Below are 20134 nucleotides of genomic sequence, written 5' to 3'. Positions count from 1 at the left end.
TAGGTTTTGTCCTAAAAAATTACTTGGCTTAAATAAATAGAAACTATATTTTGCTCTGATAAAAGCCTTAGTCAGTGGTCCTGGTCCACTGATCTGTAAATTTTTAAATGAATTTGAATTGTAGGTGAAAATGTTAGATGAAAGAAGTAGGGTACATTACATTCCTCATGCATTACAATTATGATTTTAGTTGACCACTATTTCCTTTTTATACCCTTTTGAATTTCCCAGAATTCCTAGAAAATTACAAAACCCTTCAATAATCCTTTTAGAGAGAATCCAGGTGGAGTGAATCTTGTGTCCTTGTACGTGAAAATGTCTTTTATTTCACATGGCTATTGCTAGTAACCATTTGGACAAGAGTAGGGCTGAAGTGCAAGGCAGTGTTCTAGTGACAAGAGTGGTTGCGGAGAAAGAACTGGAGAGTGGAGTTGGATGAAAGAACAGGGAATGGTTGAACTCAGATTGCAGTTATGATGAGTCTTTTTTTTTTTAAGTCTTTACATTTGCTTTATTTTTATTAATGTTTGTTTATTCACTTTTCTTTTTTTTTTTTTTGTATGAAATTTATTGTCAAATTGGTTTCCATACAACACCCAGTACTCATCCCTCCTCAATGCCCATCACCCACCCTCCCCTCCCTCCCACACCACATCAACCCTCAGTTTATTCTCAGTTTTTAAGAGTCTCTTACAGTTTGGCTCTCGCCCTCTCTAACTTTTTTTTTTTCCTTCCCCTCCACCATGGTCTTCTGTTAAGTTTCTCAGGATCCGCATAAGAGTAAAAACATATGGTGTCTTTCTCTGTATGACTTATTTCACTTAGCATAACACACTCCAGTTCCATCCCTGTTGCTGCAAATGGCCAGATTTCATTCTTTCTTATTGCCAAGTAGTATTATTCCATTGTATATATAAACCACAACTTTTTTATCCATTCATCAGTTGATGGACATTTAGGCTCTTTCCATAATTTGGCTATTGTTGAAAGTGCTGCTATAAACATTGGGGTACAAGTGCCCCTATGCATCAGCACTCCTGTATCCCTTGGGCAAATTCCTAGCAGTGCTATTGCTGGGTCATAGGGTAGATCTATTTTTACTTTCTTGAGGAACCTCCACACTGTTTTCCAGAGCGGCTGCACCAGTTTGCATTCCCACCAACAGTGCAAGAGGGTTCCCGTTTCTCCACATCCTCTGCAGCATCTAAAGTCTCCTGATATGTTCATTTTAGCCACTCTGACTGGCATGAAGTGATACCTCAGCGTGGTTTTGATTTGTATTTCCCTGATGAGGAGTGATATTGAGCATCTTTTCATGTGCCTGTTGGCCATCTGGATGTCTTCTAGAGAAGTGTCTGTTCATGTTCTGGCCATTTCTTCACTGGATTATTTGTTTTTTGGGTGTGGAGTTTGGTGACTTCTTTATAGATTTTGGATACTAGCCATTGACCGATATGTCATTTGCAAATATATTCTCCCATTCTGTCGGTTGCCTTTTACTTTGTTGATTGTTTCCTTGCAGTGCAGAAGCTTTTTATCTTGATGAGGTCCCAATAGTTCATTTTTGCTTTTAATTCCCTTCCCTTTGGAGATGTGTCAAGTAAGAAATTTCTGCGGGAGAGGTCAGAGAGGTTTTTTCCTGCCTTCTCCTCTAGGGTTTTGATGGTTTCCTGTCTCACATTCAGGTCCTTCATCCATTTTGAGTTTATTTTTGTGAATGGTGTAAGAAAGTGGTCTAGTTTCATTCTTCTGCATGTTCTGTCCAGTTCTCCCAGCACCATTTGTTAAAGAGACTGTCTTTTTTCCACTGGATATTCTTTCCTGCTTTGTCAAAGGTTAGTTGGCCATACTTTTGTGGGTCCACTTCTGGAGTCTCTGTTCTATTCCATTGGTCTATGTGTCTGTTTTTGTGCCAAGACCACACTGTCTTGATGATGACAGCTTTGTAGCAGAGGCTAAAGTCTGGGATTGTGTTGCCTCCCACTTTGGTCTTCTTCTTCAATATTACTTTGGCTATTTAGGGCCTTTTGTGTTTCCATACAAATTTTAGGATTGCTTGTTCTAGCTTTGAGAAGAATGCTGATGCAATTTTGATTGGGATTTCATTGAATGTGTAGACAGCTTTGGGTAGTATTAACTTTTTAACAGTATTTATTCTTCCAATCCATGAGCATGGAATGTTTTTCCATTTCTTTATATCTTCTTCAATTTCCATCCTACGCTTTCTATAGTTTTCAGCATACAGAACTTTTACATCTTTGATTGGGTTTATTCGTAGGTATTTTATGATTCTTGGTGCAGTTGTGAATGGGATCAGTTTCTTTATTTGTCTTTCTGTTGCTTCATTATTGGTGTGTAAGAATGCAACTGATTTCTGTACGTTAATTTTGTATCCTGCGACTTTGCTCAATTCATGTATCAGTTTTAGCAGACTTTTGGTGGAGTCTATTGGGTTTTCCATGTATAATATCATGTCATCTGCAAAAAGTGAAAGCTTGACTTCATCTTTCCCAATTTTGATGCCTTTGATTTCTTTTTGTTGTCTGATTGCTGATGCTAGCATTTCCACCACTATGTTAAACAACAGTGGTGAGAGTGGATATCCCTGTCGTGTTCCTGATCTCGGGGAGAGCTCTCAGTTTTTCCCATCGAGGAGGATATTAGCTGTGGGCTTTTCATAAATGGCTTTTATGATGTTTAAGTATGTTCCTTCTATCCCGACTTTCTCGAGGGTTTTTATTAAGAAAGGATGCTGAATTTTGTCAAATGCTTTTTCTGCATCGGTTGACAGGATTATATGGTTCTTATCTTTTTTTTTATTAATGTGATGTATCACATTGATAGATTTGCGAATATCGAACCAGCCCTGCAGCCCAGAATGAATCCCACTTGATCATGGTGAATAATTCTTTTTATATGCTCTTAAATTCGATTTGCTAGTATCTTATTGAGAATTTTTGCATCCATATTCATCAGGGATATTGGCCTGTAGTTCCCTTTTTTCCTGGGTCTGTGGTTTGGGAATCAAAGTAATGCTGGCTTCATAGAATGAGTCTGGAAGTTTTCCTTCCCTTTCTAATTTTTGGAACAGCTTCAGAAAGATAGGTATTATCTCGCTTTAAATGTCTGGTAGAATTCCCAAGGGAAGCCATCTGGTCCTGGACTCTTACTTGTTGGGAGATTTTTGATACTGATTCAATTTCTTTGCTGTTTATGGGTCCATTCAAGTTTTCTATTTCTTCCTTTTTGAGTTTTGGAAGTGTGTGGGTGCTTAGGAATTTGTCCATTACTTCCACAGTGTCCAGTTTGTTGGCATATAATTTTTCATAGTTTTCCCTGATAATTGCTTGTATTTTTGAGTGATTGTAATTATTCCATTTTCATTCATGGTTTTATCTATTTGGGTCTTCTCCCTTTTCTTTTTGAGAAGCCTGCCTAGAGGTTTATCAATTTTGTTTACTTTTTCAAAAAAACAACTCTTAGTTTCATTGATCTGCTGTACCTTTTTTTTAGATTCTATATTGTTTATTTCTGCTCTGATCTTTATTATTTCTGTCTTTCTGCTGGGTTTGGGGTGTCTTTGCTCTTCTGCTTCTATTTCCTTTAGGTGTGCTGTTAGATTTTGTATTTGGGATTTTTCTTGTTTTTTGAGATAGGCCTGGATTGCAATGTATTTTCCTCTCAGGACTGCCTTTGCTGCATCCCAGAGCATTTGGATTGTTGTATTTTCATTTTCATTTGTTTCCATATATTTTTTAATTTCTTCTCTAATTGCCTGGTTGACCCATTCATTCTTTAGAAGGGTGTTCTTTAACCTCCATGCCTTTGGGGGTTTTCCAGACTTTTTCCTGTGGTTGATTTCAAGTTTCATAGCATTGTGGTCTGAAAGTGTGCATGGTATGATCTCAATTCTTGTATACTTATGAAGGGCCGTTTTGTGACCCAGTATGTGATCTGTCTTGGAGAATGTTCCATGTGCACTCGAAAAGAAAGTATATTCTGTTGCTTTGGGATGCAGAGTTCTAAATATATCTGTCAAGTCAATCTGTTTGTTTGGGCCCTTGTTTCTTTATTGATCCTGTGTCTAGATGATCTATCCATTTTTGCAAGTGCGGTATTAAAGTCCCCTGCAATTACCACATTCTTATCAATAAGGTTGCTTATGTTTCTGATTGTTTTATATATTTGGGGGCTCCTGTACTTGGCGCATAGACATTTATAATTGTTAGCTCTTCCTGATGGATAGACCCTGTAATTTTATATAATGCCCTTCTTCATCTCTTGTTACAGCCTTTAATTTAAAGTCTTGTTTGTCTGATATAAGTATGGCTACTCCAGCTTTCATTTGACTTCCAGTAGCATGATAGATGGTTCTCCATCCTCTCACTTTCAATCTGAAGGTGTCCTCAGGTCTAAAATGAGTCTCTTGTAGACAGCAAATAGATGGGTCTTGTTTTTTTATCCATTCTGATACCCTGTGTCTTTTGGTTGGAGCATTTAGTCCATTTACATTCAGTGTTGTTATTGAAAGATACGGGTTTAGAGTCATTGTGATGTCTGTAGGTTTCATGTTTGTAGTGATGTCTCTTGTACTTTGTGGTCCTTGCAACATTTCACTCACAGAATCCCCCTTAGGATCTCTTGTAGGGCTGGTTTGGTGGTGATGAATTCCTCTAGTTTTTGTTTGTTTGGGAAAACCTTTATCTCTCCTTCTATTCTGAATGACAGACTGGCTGGATAAAGGATTCTTTTTTTTTTTTTTTTTTTTTAGTTATTTTAAATGTTTGTTTATTTTTGAAGGAGCAAGCAAGTGAGCACGCAAGTGGGGGAGGGGCAGAGAGAGAGGAGACACAGAATCCTGAGCAGGCTCTAGGCTCTGAGCTGTGAGCACAGAGCCCAACACGGAGCTCGAACTCACAAGCTGTGAGATCATGACCTGAGCTGCAGTCAGACGCTTAACCAACGGAGCCACCCAGGCATCCCTGGATAAAGGATTCTTGGCTGCATATTTTTTCTGTTCATCACGTTGAAGATTTCCTGCCATTCCTTTCTGGCCTGCCGAGTTTCAGTAGATAAGTCTGCTACTACCCGTATGTGTCTACCTTTGTATTTTAAGGCCTGTTTATCCCTAGCTGCTTTCAGAATTCTCTCTTTATCCTTGTATTTTGCCAGTTTCACAATGGTATGTTGTGCAGAAGATCGATTCAAGTTACGTCTGAAGGGAGTTCCTCTGTGCCTCTTAGATTTCAATGCCTGTTTCCTTCCCCAGATCAAGGAAGTTCTCAGCTATGATTTGTTCAAGTACACCTTCAGCCCCTTTCTTTCTCTTCTTCTTCTGGAATTCTGATGATAGGGATATTGTTCCATTTGATTGCATTACTTAGTTCTCTAACTCACCACTCATATTCCTGGATTTTTTTAATCTTTTTCTCAGCTTCCTCTTTTTCCATAATTTTATCTTCTAATTCACCCATTCTCTCCTCTGCCTCTTGAATCTGTGCTATGGCCGCCTCCATTTTATTATACACCTCATTGATAGCATTTTTTAATTCCTCATGACTATTTTTTAGTTCCTTGATCTGTGTATCAATAGACTCTCTGCTGTCCTGTATGCTTTTTTCAAGCCCAGCGATTAATTTTATGACTATTATTCTAAATTCTTGTTCCGTTATATTGCTTAAATCGGTTTTGATCAATTCGTTAGCTGTCGCTACTTCCTGGAGTTTCTTTTGAGGAGAATTCTTCCGTTTCGTCATTTTGGGTAGTCCCTGCAGTAGCTGCAAACTGCAGGGTACTTCCCCTGTGCTGTCCAGAGAAACTTGTGTTGGTGGGCGGGGCCACAGTCAGACCCGATGTCTGTCCCCAGCCCACCACTGGGACCACAGCCCCTCTCCTAGGGGCAGAACTCGCAGTATGATGAGTCTTGAAGTGCACATCTCCTTCACCCATACGCCTCAATAATCTTTTTTAGGAGTACAATACAAGACCTAGATTTTTTGCTTTTTTCTCTCCTCCTCCTCCTCAGTGCAATATTAGCGCCCCAACATGCTTGTGAAGCCAAAGCATGATAGGTTAAAAAAAAAAACCACACTACAGATGGACTTACATGACTTACATAGGGAAACTAATTGGATGCACAGAATAGATAGTTGAAATAGCATATTCTCAGAGAGCTAGGCAAGAATATTGGGAACATGTAGCCTTAAGCAGTTTTGGAGAGGATCCCATTAGATACATTGGGATGAAACACATCATTATTGAAACCAAGAACTCAGTGGATGACCTGACTAGAAGAATGTAAGACACTGAAAAGTTAGTTAGTAAGCTGGAAAGTCAAGTTGAAGAACTCCCCCAGAGTGTATCAACAGGGAATGAAATAATGGGAAGAATGAGGGAAGTATAAAAAGCAAACATACATAGTTATGTAATATGTATGTAGGTATATGTAAAGAGAGCATGCAAAGTATTAATGAGTCTCTGAAGAAGAGACAATAGAGGGAGGAAAGAGTTGAAAAATAATAAACCAGCATTTTCTTGAAATTAACCTGGCTGGTGTGCCATGCCAAACAGTAGAAACAAGGAGTAAATGATATAGAATTAAAAATTTTAAAACCTCAACTAAGCACGTGATAGATTTGAAAACATGTAAAACAACATTCTGAAAGTTTCCTGACCGAGAATCACCTGAAAATGAACACAAACGAGTGATTAATGTTACATAACTTCTTATTTTGTGTTAATAGCATGAATTCTTGTGAGCACCTCATAGAAGAGATATGAAGAAATTGTTAAGGAACCAGCACCTACATTAAGAAAATTGTCTCAGGCACCTGGGGTGGCTCAGTTAGTTAAGTGTCCAACTTCGGCTCAGGTCATAGTCTCACTTTTCATGAGTTCAAGCCCTACGTCGGGATCTGTGCTGACAGCTCGTAGTCTAGGCCCACTTTGGAGTCTGTGTTTCCCTCTCTTTCTCCCCCTCCCCCACTCACTCACTCACTCTCTCACGCTCTGCCTCCTCTTTCTCAAAAAGGAAATTGACTGTAACCTCTACACCATAGCATTTGTGCCAGTTTTCGGTTGGACTGGTACATATTAGAACCAAGTGCTGACGTACATTGGTTCAAGAGATGGAAAATCACCTGTAAAGATAACAGTGCCAACGGAACCATGCTGCTTGTAGTTCTGGACAGTTTTGACATTCTACCACCAACTCATCCAACTTACAGACATTTGTGCCCGCCCTTCCCTGTTGCCTACAAAATTGGGTAGTATTAGTGCTGTCCCCGTAGGCCCAGTGCAGACTGGTGTCCTCAAACCTGGCATGGTGGTCATCTTTGCTTGAATCACTACAGTTGTAGTAAAGTTTGTTGAAATGTGTGCACCATGAAGCTCTCTCTGGTGCTCATGTGGGCTTTAGTGTCAAGACCATATTTATAAAAGATGCTTGCTGTGGCACTATGGCTGCTGATAGCAAAAATAACCCACCAGTGCAAGCAGCTGGCTTCGCAATGCAGATTATTATCTTTAGTCATCCAGGCCAAATTAGTGCTGGCTGTACACCTGTGCTGAATTGTTACACAGTTCACATTGCTTACAAGTTTGCTGAGCCAAAGGAGAAGATTGATTGGTCTTCTGGGAGGAAACTGAAAGCGGACTCTGAATTCTTGAAATCTGTTGATGCTGCCATAGTTGATATAGTTCCTGGCAGGCCTGTGTGTGTCGAGAGCTTCTCTGACTGTCCTTCTCGGGTCATTTGGTTCTTTGTGACATAAGACAGTTGCTGTGGGTGTAATCAAAGCAGTGGACAAGAAGGCTACTGGAGTTGGCAAGGTCACCAAGTCCACCCAGGAAGTTAAATGAATATTATTCCTAATACTGGCCACCTTGTCTTAATTAGTAGTGGAAGAGTAATCTCAGAGCTGTTTGCCTCCGATGGCCATTTTAAGTTTAAGAAACTGTTTAATGATAGTAATGCATTGTAAACTCTTGAAAGAACCTTTTGTGGATCATTTGGTGTGTGTTGGGGCGGGGGGTAGCAATTTTAAGGTAATTTAGCTTTTAAATCAGTACTTTTAATGGAAACAACTTGGCCAGAAATCTGTCACAGAATTTTGTGACCCATTAAAACAAAGTTTAATGAGAAGGGGAAAAAAAGCCGGGGCTGGAGGGCGGTGGGGAATTGGTTACAGTCTCAAAGTTATTTTCTGTCACTTTAAAGATTTTCTTATTGTATGATATATATTCATTTATGATATATTGTATGCATAAATCTCATGGCAGTCTGTTTTTAAAAGTAATCTTTATTTTCTTTTTTCTTTTATATTCACAAGTAGTCTTTTTTTTTTTTTTTCAGGTGTGAATTCTTAGGTTTGTTGGGTTTGTCACCATGTTGGGTTTTCTCAGTTTTTGATCATTGTTAGTTGTGTTCTCATCTGCTGCGTTCAGTCTGCAGCCAAAGAGAGATAGCCAGCCACCTGGTGTCCTAGCCTCACAGTGGTAGGGTAGTTTTTTGATCACCGTTTTGGTTTCCAGTTTGCCCCTGCCTAATGACATATGTCTCACAGCCCATCGTCCTCTTTCTTATATCTGTTCTATAGGTTTAATGTGGGTATAGGAGAATTGTTAGTCTGCCATTATGAATCGTTTAGTCTGTATCACTTAATCAGAAAAAAACTATTTCTAAGCTAATTTATCAGTAAGTGAATTTTAGCATTTCACAAACCTGTGATTTAACCTAAATATTTAATATTAATGATTTACTATTAAAATACTTGAACTGGAACTATAGTCCACTTATGTGCTTATCTTAAATATGAATGTATTTTTTAATAATTAAAAAATATATAACTTCTACAGGAAAAAGCATGCTCTTTGATCACATTTTAAATAAATAAAATTTAATTTACTTTTTTCCAGAATCATGCTCATGAGCATTTCCTGGATCTTGGAGAATCCAAAAGGCAGCAGACAAATCAACACAATTATCGTACAAGATCTGCATTGGAAGAGACTCCTAGACCTTCAGAAGAGATAGAAAATGGCACTAGTTCTTCAGATGTAAGATCTCAGCACATTCATAAATTTGTTATCAGTTTTACTTGTTTTTTTTAATATGACTTTCATTCTTTGTATTCATTGATGTATTATAGATGTAGCTCAAAGATGATGTTTTCTAGGTCTTAAAATGATAGTGATAGCTTCCATTTACTGAAGACTTATTATATATGTGCCAAGCATGGCACACATATTCATAATACCAAATCCACAAAACAAATGCATGTGAATGAATTATTCCTATTTTATGTATGAGGTGTCTGAAGTTCAGAGATGTTTAGATTACCTATGTACCTAATTATTAAATGGTAGAGCGGGAGTTAAACCCAAGTTCCTTTCTTTACACTAAAGCCAACCTTTTAAACTAATACCATGTAGCTCTAGTCTGTAATTATAATAACTAATTAAGAGACATTTGGCAATTTTGGTTAGCTTTTTAGCTCTGTACTAGTGTATGACTTTCTTAATTTAATCTTTTAAATTTTCCTTATGCATAATTATTTCTATAAATATCATTGTCCCTACTAAATTATATATTCTTTCAACAAAGGCAACCAATTTACGATCATAAATTAATCTTAAGTATTTACAACATTTCCCTTACCCTCTCCACCTTCCCAATCATCCCTCCCCCAGTTAGGTCAAAGACTCTATGATCCTATTGACTACTATATGTTTATGAAGCAATGTTAGACATATACGGGAATTCTCTGAGTATATTCTACTTTGTAGACATGGCAGTAAAACTCAAACTGTGAGAGTATGCTAACCACAGTTGAGAAGTTAATCTCCATTGGCTTCAGGTCCTAGTATGGCCAGGTCGAAATGATAATGTCCAATCTAGTAAAATGACCAAATATACTAATAACATAATTTTGACACATGACAGTTTAGATATACACATAAAATATATGTGAGCTAGTTATTTGCCTTTATAAAATATTTCCTTATTTTTGAAAGATTTAGTATGATTCTTTTAGTAATATGTTTCTATAAAATATTCTAAATATGATTCAGTTTATTAGAAACATATTTTCACATATATCTGTTACATAGGAAAAAGTTAACTAATCCTTCATTTGTCTTCAAAACTAATTTGCTTATACTTTAACATTCATTCAGAGCAACTGAATAAATTTCTAGAGGAATACATTGAGAACAGAATATTGTGTATGGTACAATATATTAACGGAAAGAATCCTGTTTTTTTTTTAGTTCAAATATTTTGTACTTCTCTATAGTACTTAATTTTCTACTAAGAATATAGAAGTACATTTCTTTTCTCTCCCTTTAAAGAAGTAATATGTATCGTAATGATGGGAATAATCGGATCATTTATTTATTTTTTCAGTTATATTGAGCAGAGATTAAATTTACTGTTGGATTTGATCTTTTCATATTTGCTTAGTTCTCAAAACATTGTGGAATAGTTGTATAATACATATTCTTCATTATTAAGACATCAAAAAGAAAAAATTCTTCCCCAAATAGGCTATTTTATTGAATTAGTAAAGGAATACATCCCATTATCATCTTGGAAAATTCTGTGAATATGCCCAGCAAGTGATAATACTGAACCATTCTTGTGGAGAGGAGTCTAAGCTTTGGAGTAGCTTAGTTGCTTATTAATTATGCTGCCTAGGGTAAATTGCTTAACCTTTTTAAACTTTAATTTCTTTAAATAACTGCTCCCTATCACTAGCAATGTTTTGTCTAGGTCAAATGGGATAATGTATACAACATGCTTTGAATAATTTCTGAAATACTAGTAAAAGCTTAATTAACGTGAGCTGTTGTTTTTACTGAAGCATAAAGTTTTATTTGAGCAAGGGAGAAATTGTGTAAGATTTTGTGACCCTGAAAAACAATTTTTATAAAGAAAATGGCTTCTCTGGAATATCCTACGTTGAGCAGAGTATGTTTACTGAAGAGAAACAGTGTTTGGGTATTTTTTAATCCTCTACTATTTGTATAGAATAATATCAGAGTGTAACAATAAGATATAAATTCCTAATTTAAACTTCTCGTAACATCTGTAGAAAAACCTTAAGTTTTTAAAATGGGCCAAAAAGTAAAATTGATTCCCATTGTTATCTATAGAATTTAACATCCAATCTCAAAGATATATTGAGGCTTAAAAAACAATAACAAACAAAATGTTAATCACCTGAGAGATTGCTCTGAATCCATTATTAATAGGTATTATTTTGTTGGCTATGTTTAATAATTTTGTTGGATAAAAATATAAGACCTGTGTTTTATAGCTAATTAAAATCAGGTTTTAATGGTTGTAAATATACTATATGATTGGTGCTATTAAATATCACTGATATTTTTTTTAATTGTTATGTAATAACGTAGAACAAATGAGATTAAAAAAAGTTTTTGACATTTAAGTTGCTTTAAAATATGCTACTCCCCATTATGTCTGTATCTATGTAATCACATATGCATAACCATTTAGCCAGGGATACATAAAGCAAATATTTGTTAGGTATATTTCCTTCGAGCTACCTCCCCCATTTTAGCCTGCATTTTTAAAAAATCGTTAGTTAACATATAGTGTAATAATATCAGGAGTAGAATTGAGCGACTGATACTTTGTATAATCATAGAATGTTAATGTAAAATTACACAATAAAATATATATTAAATATTTCTTAGGAAGGGGAAGTTGTTGCTGTCAGTGGTGGAACGTCTGAAGAGGATGAGAGAGCATGGCACAGTGATGGCAGTTCTAGGTAATCCATCGAATTTTATTTCTACACGTGTAATATAAAATCTTTACAAACCTGAAGGTTCGTTTTTATCAGCAACACATTTCAAATTTTCTTTGGGTTTAAAGTTATTTTTGGCGGCACGTGGGTGGCTTGGTTGGTTAATTGTCCAACTCTTGATATTAACTCACGTCATGACCTCACTGTTGTAAGATCGAGCCTTACCCGTGTCAGGCTGCAGGCTGAGTATGGAGCCTGAGTAGGATCCTTTCTCTCCCTCTTTCTCTGCGCCACCCCCCCCAACATATAAATAAATTAACTTAAAAAAAATAAAGTTGGTTCTTCTTTGGCGGTCTTTTTGTAGTCCAAAAGTTAGGAGATTTTCTTTCTGATATGTTTATCTTAGCAGAAAAAAATTTTGGTCATTGCAACTAAATGCGCAAAATGATGCTTTTAATTTGTCCTCTTAGTTGATCTTTTATCTTCTGAATCCTATTATTTGTAATAGTGAACTACAAATGAGTTTCATTACTGGTTTTGAGAAATACTTAAGCATTGAAGTAATGAGATCTTGTAGAATTGTCTATTTTCATATAGTATAATTTGTTGAATGATAATTATTTCTTCCAGCAATGAGAAGTGAGGATTCCTTTATTTCCTTATAATGGTGATCTACATTGTTATAGGGCTGATCTTTGCTGACCTTATAAGGTCTTAGTACCAAGAAAGTAGCTTTTGATTATATTTAGCTCCTTACACTTATCCCTGTCAGCAGTAGCTCTTAAAATTGCCAAGGAAACGAAGAGGTGGAGGTTATCAGAATTCCTTATATCAGTGTTAGAATCAAGGGCTTTCTTATTCCTACAACATTGACTCCTAGTGATGATATGCATGTACCCATGGCTGTGTCTGGGAGATTTCTATATTTGAAACAGGGCAATAAAAGAAAAACTCACTTTCTTTTGGCTCAGCAGTGGAAAATAGAGTATCTCAAACCATGAGACAGCATAGAAGTTCATATATTGAGAAAGTAGTAGTGGCTTCAGCAGTTAGGGGCAGTTGTAAAGACCACGGGTTCTGCAGTTTGTAGTCAGATCTGTGCTGGCATCAGATTTTCTGTAAGTGCCAAGTGCTCTGGAGAGTAGCAGCTGTGAGTATTTGGCAGGTGCCATTTTTAGTGACCATGGGCTGGAGTTAGTATAAATAAATGCTCATAAGTTGAGGACAGCTTATTCTTGGATAGATGTGTGCTCTGCAGATGCATTCCCATGCATCCAGTATAGAATCTGAAAATATTTTTTAAACCAAGTTCTTTAATATTGTTTTCAAATTAAAATGAAGTCATGAAATCATACTAGAATGCACCTTAATTATTTGATTCTTATCTGTAATGATTATTCTTAGGGAGATATAGGTAGATGTCTGTTAGGGATTTTGGGGACAGGGGTTCGAAGTGGTGGTAGTAGAATAAAACTCCAGACAAATCTGTCCTTTCCATGTTAATCTTTTTAGAGAAGTAAGGTTATACATCATCACTAAATATAGGAAAACTATTGATTTTAATATAGTGTAACTTAGATTTCTTTAAGGCATTTATAGTTTTAAAATTGTAAAAAATCAAGTAGTATTCTCATGTACTAAAATTAGAACAGAAGATAATATAACTGCATTCTTTATTTTGCACCAACATCAGTTCAATAAAATTTGAGTCTTTTGAAGGTACACTGAAAAGAAATGGCAAACATGCTTAGTAGTGATACATAAAACACTAAGGCATGTAGTTTTCAGAATCATGGCATTCTTTGAAGCATAAGCTACGTCTAAGGTATATGTAGATGTTGAGTAAAAGTTGCAAGCACAACCTTCCTAATAGGCTGGAACACTTGGGACAAACCCCACCTCACCCCCATTTAATATCCAGCTATCATGAAGGCACCAGTGCTCTACCATCAAAATACCTATGGTGAAGAGTTCCCTGCTCCTCTCAAATAAGTAATCCCTATGCTTCCTCCTCCTTAATGTTGGTATCTCTGTGGCATCCAAGACTATCTGCCGTTGCTAGAATTGCTCCTTATTTTTGTATTCCCCACAGTATTTTGCCCCAGAATGCAACACTCTTCAGAAATTAATTTTTTAAGTCTATTTATTTATTTTGAGAGAGGGGGAGAGAGAGAATCCCAAGCAAGCACACTCCCCACCTATAGTGAGGAGCCAACACAGGGCTCAAACTCACAAACTGTGAGATCATGACCTGAGCTGAGATCATGAGTTGAACACTTTTCTGACAGAGCCACCCAGGTGCCCCAGAAATTAATATTTTTGTTAAAATCATAGGAGGCACTTAAATTCATTGTTTCAATTAAAGCTATAGCCTTATTTATCTTAAAGTTTTTGAGATACTTAAGTTAAGCTGACAGAATTTTAAGAAACTGTTTAGAACATGAGTTGAAAGGGAAGTGTTTTTAGTTTGTTACTCTGTCATTGTGATCTCTTTATATTTATAAAATAGTCTTACGGTATGTCTTCTGTTTGTATTTTTTAATCCCTTTTGCCTTTTAGTGACTACTCTAGTGATTATTCTGACTGGACAGCAGATGCAGGAATTAATCTGCAGCCACCAAAGAAAATTCCTAAGCATAAAACCAAGAAAGCAGAAAGCAGTTCAGATGAAGAAGAATCTGAAAAACAGAAGCAAAAACAGATTAAAAAGGAAAGGAAAAAAGTAAATGAAGAAAAAGATGGACAAATATCACCAAAGAAAAAGAAACCCAAAGAAAGAAAACAAAAGGTTTTTTTGTTTTTTTTAATATAAATTGTTTTCTATGAAAACAAAGCACACTTTTTAAAAGTGCTGCTGATAAACATAAATGCTGTTGAGGCGTACCAGCAAGTAGTATTGGAAAAAACTCAGAAGTATACAGTAGCAAAATATAGTATGCCAAACGTATTTAATTTTCTCAAGTTTTAAATTAGCATGTGCGAGTATTTACTTATAGAATTACCATATTCTCAATATTGAGCATTTAATCTTATGAGCAGATTTTTTTTTGGTAATCTCTTGGGATTTATTCATTTGTGTATATAAAAAAAGTTTAAAAACATATAGTTTTATGAGTCTTTTAATTTCCTTTGCTTTTTGACCATCCTTATTGATTGTTAATTGCTGAAAATAACCAGCAAGCATAGAGCACACATGACTTGGAATAATAATGGCAGAACTTGTCATAGTTGACTACAAGGCAAATATGAATCTAAAATAGGATACTACAGTTATTAACAAGCTTTCATTAATTTATAGAGAAGATGAGCCATAATTAGATGATCCTTAGGTCAGTAGCAGTATTGACTTGATTACTTCATCTTTAGTCTGGGTAATTTGAGACAAATCAGAACGTAAGAGATAAATGTTACGGAAATAAGAACTGTCAGCTCTTATGGAAATGGAATTCTTTTAAGAAAAATAAGAGCTGTTTAACTTTCGCTCTAAAGTAAATGAAATACAAGGGAGATGTTTTCTATTCCCCAAAAGACTATAAGTAGAAAGTATATTTGGTTAAATAAACACAAGGAAGATTTTTTTTAACCTCTTTCATTTTTAGAATTAAATATAAGTTGTTAATTATAGGATTAAATACGAGGGAGGCTGTCTTTATCTCCAGAGAGCTTTGAAAATTTTAAGAAAACTTCTGTTTTTAATGTTTATTTTATCTGTATCATCTGAACTCTTGTTTCAGCTTTATAATTATTTATTAATTTGGATTCCTCAGCCTACTATTCTTATTACTTACTCTGCTTTTGTCTGGGGATGATTTACCAAAGAGAGTATCACACATATATGTGCTCAGTTTTCTCTTGTGTGTCTCTTATGTGTCAGTGATGATAAATGTAGGCTGACCCATTATTTTATGTGGTACACAGACTGGTTGAAGAAAACTGATTTAGCCTTCTATCTGACTAATAAACATTTTTTTTCTTATCTCAAGACAGTTTTGATTAACTTTTGAGGTTTACAGTGTTAAGTCACTGTGAGAACGTAATTTTTTTGTCTCAAGAGTGCAGTTTACCTAACTCACCTGGTTCCTTTTGATTGATAATTGTGTGTAAACTAACACCTTGGGCTTTTTTATGCAATGCCACATTTAGATCCACTGTTGCTGTTTGGCATATTTTAACTTCACAATTTTTATTGAAGTATTACAACAGGATCTGTGTGCCACTGAATTTATGTGGGACAGACTTTAAATATCATGAGGTAAGGATATTATAGACTGTTCCCTTCAATTTGGTTTTTGTACACATGGTTTGGTATTAGTCTACCAATGGATCTAACAATAGAATTGTTCTTATTCTTTAGTCTCTTTGTTATTCCAAATAAACACAATAATATTTCCCTTCTTACGCATAGGGTCATAGAGTTGGAAAGTTACAGATTCATTAAGTAATATTTACTGCAAGTATGAACAGATGAAGACATTTTCCATATGACTAATTGTATTCGAATTAATTAAGAGCCAGTAAGGCAGATAAAGAAAATGGTTATTAATAGAATTCTCCAGAGATGCAGTAAAGTCATCTCAGATGTATCTGATATATGTCCATTATATTGTTAGGAACTCTGGAAACCAGATTAATAAATTTTTATTGAAGGCTTACGGTTTATAAAGCAATACAGTGGATAAAAAGAAGTGTAAGACATAGTACTTATCTGAAAACAATGTGTGATTAACAAGTTGCTTTAATCCCCCAAGATAAAAATAGAATATCACATTGTCTAATATGTTTAATTACCAGATTAATTTTAAAGATGATAGCTCGAATCAAATAAGGACATCTTTTCTTAGAGTTTCAGGTTAAGGCTTCCAGAAATAAGATGTGAGGTAAACCTAGAAGAATTTCCATGAATACAAAGGAAAGATCTCAATTACCTGTATCTCCAAAATGAACAAAAATTCAAATGATGAGGCTGGAAATTTTGAGGAATATTCAGTGCATTTTATTTCCTAAGTGGTTTTAAGTACTAAGTGATAGAAACCTACTTTAAAAATTCTAGGTTTCCCAAGAATTATTGAGGAATAAGATGTATCGTCGTAATGATTCTTGGCTGTGCCATACCAAAGTCTTACAGTTATAAATATTATTCCTATTTAATAGCCAACTTAACCTGGTTTCATGTAAGTGTTGTTCACTATTTCAGTCAATATAGGTATTTTCCTTACAGGGAGAAATATTTTTCTGCTATAATTAATAGCCCATATTGAGGCTGGAATTAACAATTTTCAGACTTTTCCTACCTTTTTTTTTCTTTTTATTAATAAGTCCAAGGAAACCTTTTTCACACATACTTTAACTCAAAACCTCAATGTATAAAACTGAAATCTGTGGCTCTAATTTTTTTTTTCTTTTTCAAGTTTTTATTTAAATTCTAGTTAGTTAACATATAGTTATGGTTTCAGGAGCAGAATTTAGTGGTTTAGTGATTTATCACTTATTTTAACACCCAGGGTGCTTATCACAACAAATGCGCTCCTTAATACTTGTTACCCATTGAGCCCATGCCCCACTCACCCCCCCTCCAGCAACCCTCAGTTTGTTCTCAATAGTTCAGTCTCTAATGGTTTGCTTCCCTCTCTTTCTTTTCTTTCTTCCCTTCCCTATGTTCATCTGTTTTGTTTCTTAAATTCCACATGAGTGAAATCATATGGTATTTGTCCTTCTGTATTTCACTTAACATAGTACATTCTCGCTCCATCCATGTCGTTGCAAATGGCAAGATTTCATTCTTTTTGGTGGCTAATACTCCATTTTATATATACACCACATCTTCTTTATCTGTTCATCAGTCAGTGGACACTTGGGCTCTTTCCATAGTTTGGCTATTATTGATAATACTGCTATAAACATTGGGGTGCATGGGCCTCTGAGTATTTTTGTATCCTTTGGATAAATATCCAGTAATGCAATTGCTGGGTCATAGGGTAGTTCTGTTTTTAACTTTTGAGGAGCTTTCGTAGTCTTTTTCAGAGTGATGCACCAGTTGTTCACCTCCTTTTGTTCTGAATGTTGTCTGTAGGTTTTAGTTTATCTGGTTCTTTTTTTGTGGTGATTTGGAGAGACTGAATAACTATACTGCCATTGCTGCCGTCTTCCCAGAATAAGGTTTTTAAAAGCTGAATATATATTTTTGTTCAAAGATATCTTCCTCCTTTTATTTAACTACGTTTATAGTTATTTCAAAGGGCAGATTGAGAGATGAATGCTTTTCTGATAATATTACTTTATAATGTTCTAACTTTTAGAGATTGGCTGTAGGAGAACTCACGGAAAATGGTTTGACATTAGAAGAATGGTTACCTTCAACATGGATTACAGATACTCTTCCCCGAAGATGTCCATTTGTGCCACAGATGGGAGATGAGGTACTTTAAAATTTTTAAAAACAATCTTATCTTTAAGCCTTTTTTTTTTTTTTAATAGCTCTTGAAACAGAACTGTAGAAAACTGTAGCAGTCTCATAAAGTATCTCATTTTTGGATGCTTGTAAGCTTTGTATGGAAAAACTAATTAGGAGGAAAGCTCCAATCTTTTTTGAGGCCACTTGCCACTTTAAATATTGCAATAGCAAAAACTAAATATTGTAAGAGAATGGGAATTTTATTAACATTTTAAAAACTCGTATTGTTTTTAACAAGAGGATTCTATTGCCAGTTTTCTTTTCCTTTCTAAAAATATTTTTTTTCTTAGCTTAAGGCTTAAATATATAGCATGTTAAAGGAAAAATGCAATTCAGCATTTTATTTCTATTTAATTTTATTTCATAAGTTTTCATTTAAATACAATGTTTATAATTTATTTATTAGATCTTTTAAAATATTTATTGTCTTAGAATAAGGAATATTTCAGTTTTTAAAAAATGTGATTGGCCATCATTTTGGACTATGCACTTATGAATTTGAAATGAAAATGTAAGATCTTAGATCAAAATTTCCCACTCCAGGGTTCATGTGTTCTTATTTTATGCATAGATGTTCAGAAGCAGAGTCATCTGGTATCCAATAGATTAGCAGTAATAAATTAGGAAGTACAATATGAGCTTCTTTAGCAGACCACACTAATGAGCAGTAGAAAGTGGCAAGTGACAGTGGACAGTAAAAAAAAAAAAAAAGAAAAAACAAGGGGCGCCTGGGTGGCTTAGTCGGTTAAGCGTCTGACTTCGGCCCAGGTCATGATCTCGTGATTTATGAGTTGGAGGCCCCCCTCCCCACTCCCGTACTGGGCTCTGTGCTGACAGCTTGAAGCCTGGAGCCTGCTTCGGATTCTGTCTCTCTCTCTCTCTCTGCCCCTCCCCCACTCAGGCTCTGTCTCTATCTCTCAAAAATAAATAAACATTAAAAAAAAGAAAACATATAATGCAAGAGTAACTCTAAAGAGCGGTCCAAAAAAACTCATTTAGAGACCCTACTAAAGAAGACATGAAGTGCACAGAACATTCCCGTAATGGTGATAGGTCCTAACAGATCCTTGAGCATCAAGAAGATGCTTGGTTAAATTATATTTATTATTTCCAGTAAATTATATTCACTATTACTAGAAAGTGTGTAAATCCTTGTTAAACAATTTTCTTTCAATATGTTAAACTTATCTTTTTGATCATTGATGCTTAAACAGGTAAGTTCTCATTATTCAGCAAGCACTATTCCTTCATATGAAATTTCAAACAACTGGAGCAAAAGTACGTAGAATAATGGATATCCCAAAATGTTACTAAGAACTCAGTAACATCTTTAAAATTTTAAGCAGCATTTCTTAACAAGCTCTATTATTTTTTTTTGTAGTGGGAAGAATAGGTGGTGTCAGACTACTATGTCAAGTACCAGTTTACAAGATGGTAGTCAAGTGTCAAATTTGACCTTCATAAAATTGGAACAAATATATGCCTTGTTCTCTTTTTAACAATAAAATAAATTTATATAAATACATTTTTCATGTTAAAGTTTTCTGCATATGTACATACCACTTGCTACCAAAATAAGTGAATAATAAACTGATGGTGACTCCTACTTACAATTTACTTTGTTATACAACATAGGTCAACTTACTTTGAATCCAAAAATAAAACAGTGAAACAAACAAACTGCTCATTTTATCCTCTTAATGTGTAACCAAAGTAATGTTATTTAGAACACTTTGTTTATGATTAAGTGACATTAGGACAACTTTAGGAAAAGAAGGGGGAAAATAACAAAATACTAGAATTTCTTTCTGTTCAAAGAACATTAAATTCTCTCCTGCAATTTTAGCTGATACCTTGCATCTTGGGTTAAAGGAAACATTCAAGTTTTAAAACTGTGACTTTATTTACTTTT

General features: G+C 35.2%; 1 protein-coding gene and 1 long non-coding RNA gene across 6 annotated transcripts in view; one reads left to right on the top strand and one right to left on the bottom strand.

Annotated features, from left to right (window-relative positions):
* Nucleotides 1–7599, bottom strand: part of LOC147581040 (uncharacterized) — a 46802-nt gene extending 39203 nt beyond the window's left edge. For 2 of the 3 annotated variants that reach the window (XR_015251338.1, XR_015251337.1), the window contains exon 1: nt 7486–7599. This is a non-coding gene — a long non-coding RNA (uncharacterized LOC147581040). The remainder of the gene's footprint in view (nt 1–7485) is intronic. The other variant, XR_015251339.1, reaches the window with a different exon arrangement.
* Nucleotides 1–20134, top strand: part of PHIP (PHIP subunit of CUL4-Ring ligase complex) — a 139039-nt gene that overhangs the window by 83680 nt on the left and 35225 nt on the right. For all 3 annotated transcript variants that reach the window (XM_086707280.1, XM_086707279.1, XM_086707278.1), the window contains exons 21-24: nt 8917–9057; nt 11719–11795; nt 14331–14559; nt 18068–18187. In XM_086707280.1, coding sequence (XP_086563406.1) covers nt 8917–9057; nt 11719–11795; nt 14331–14559; nt 18068–18187 — 567 coding nt within the window. The remainder of the gene's footprint in view (nt 1–8916; nt 9058–11718; nt 11796–14330; nt 14560–18067; nt 18188–20134) is intronic.

This window comes from Puma concolor, chromosome B2 (genome assembly GCF_028749965.1).
Source record: "Puma concolor isolate L17-30 chromosome B2, mPumCon1.1.hap2, whole genome shotgun sequence".
Taxonomy (NCBI): domain Eukaryota; kingdom Metazoa; phylum Chordata; class Mammalia; order Carnivora; family Felidae; genus Puma; species Puma concolor.
The sequence above is the reverse complement of the archived record's forward strand: the minus strand, read 5'-3'. Positions and strand labels throughout refer to the sequence as shown.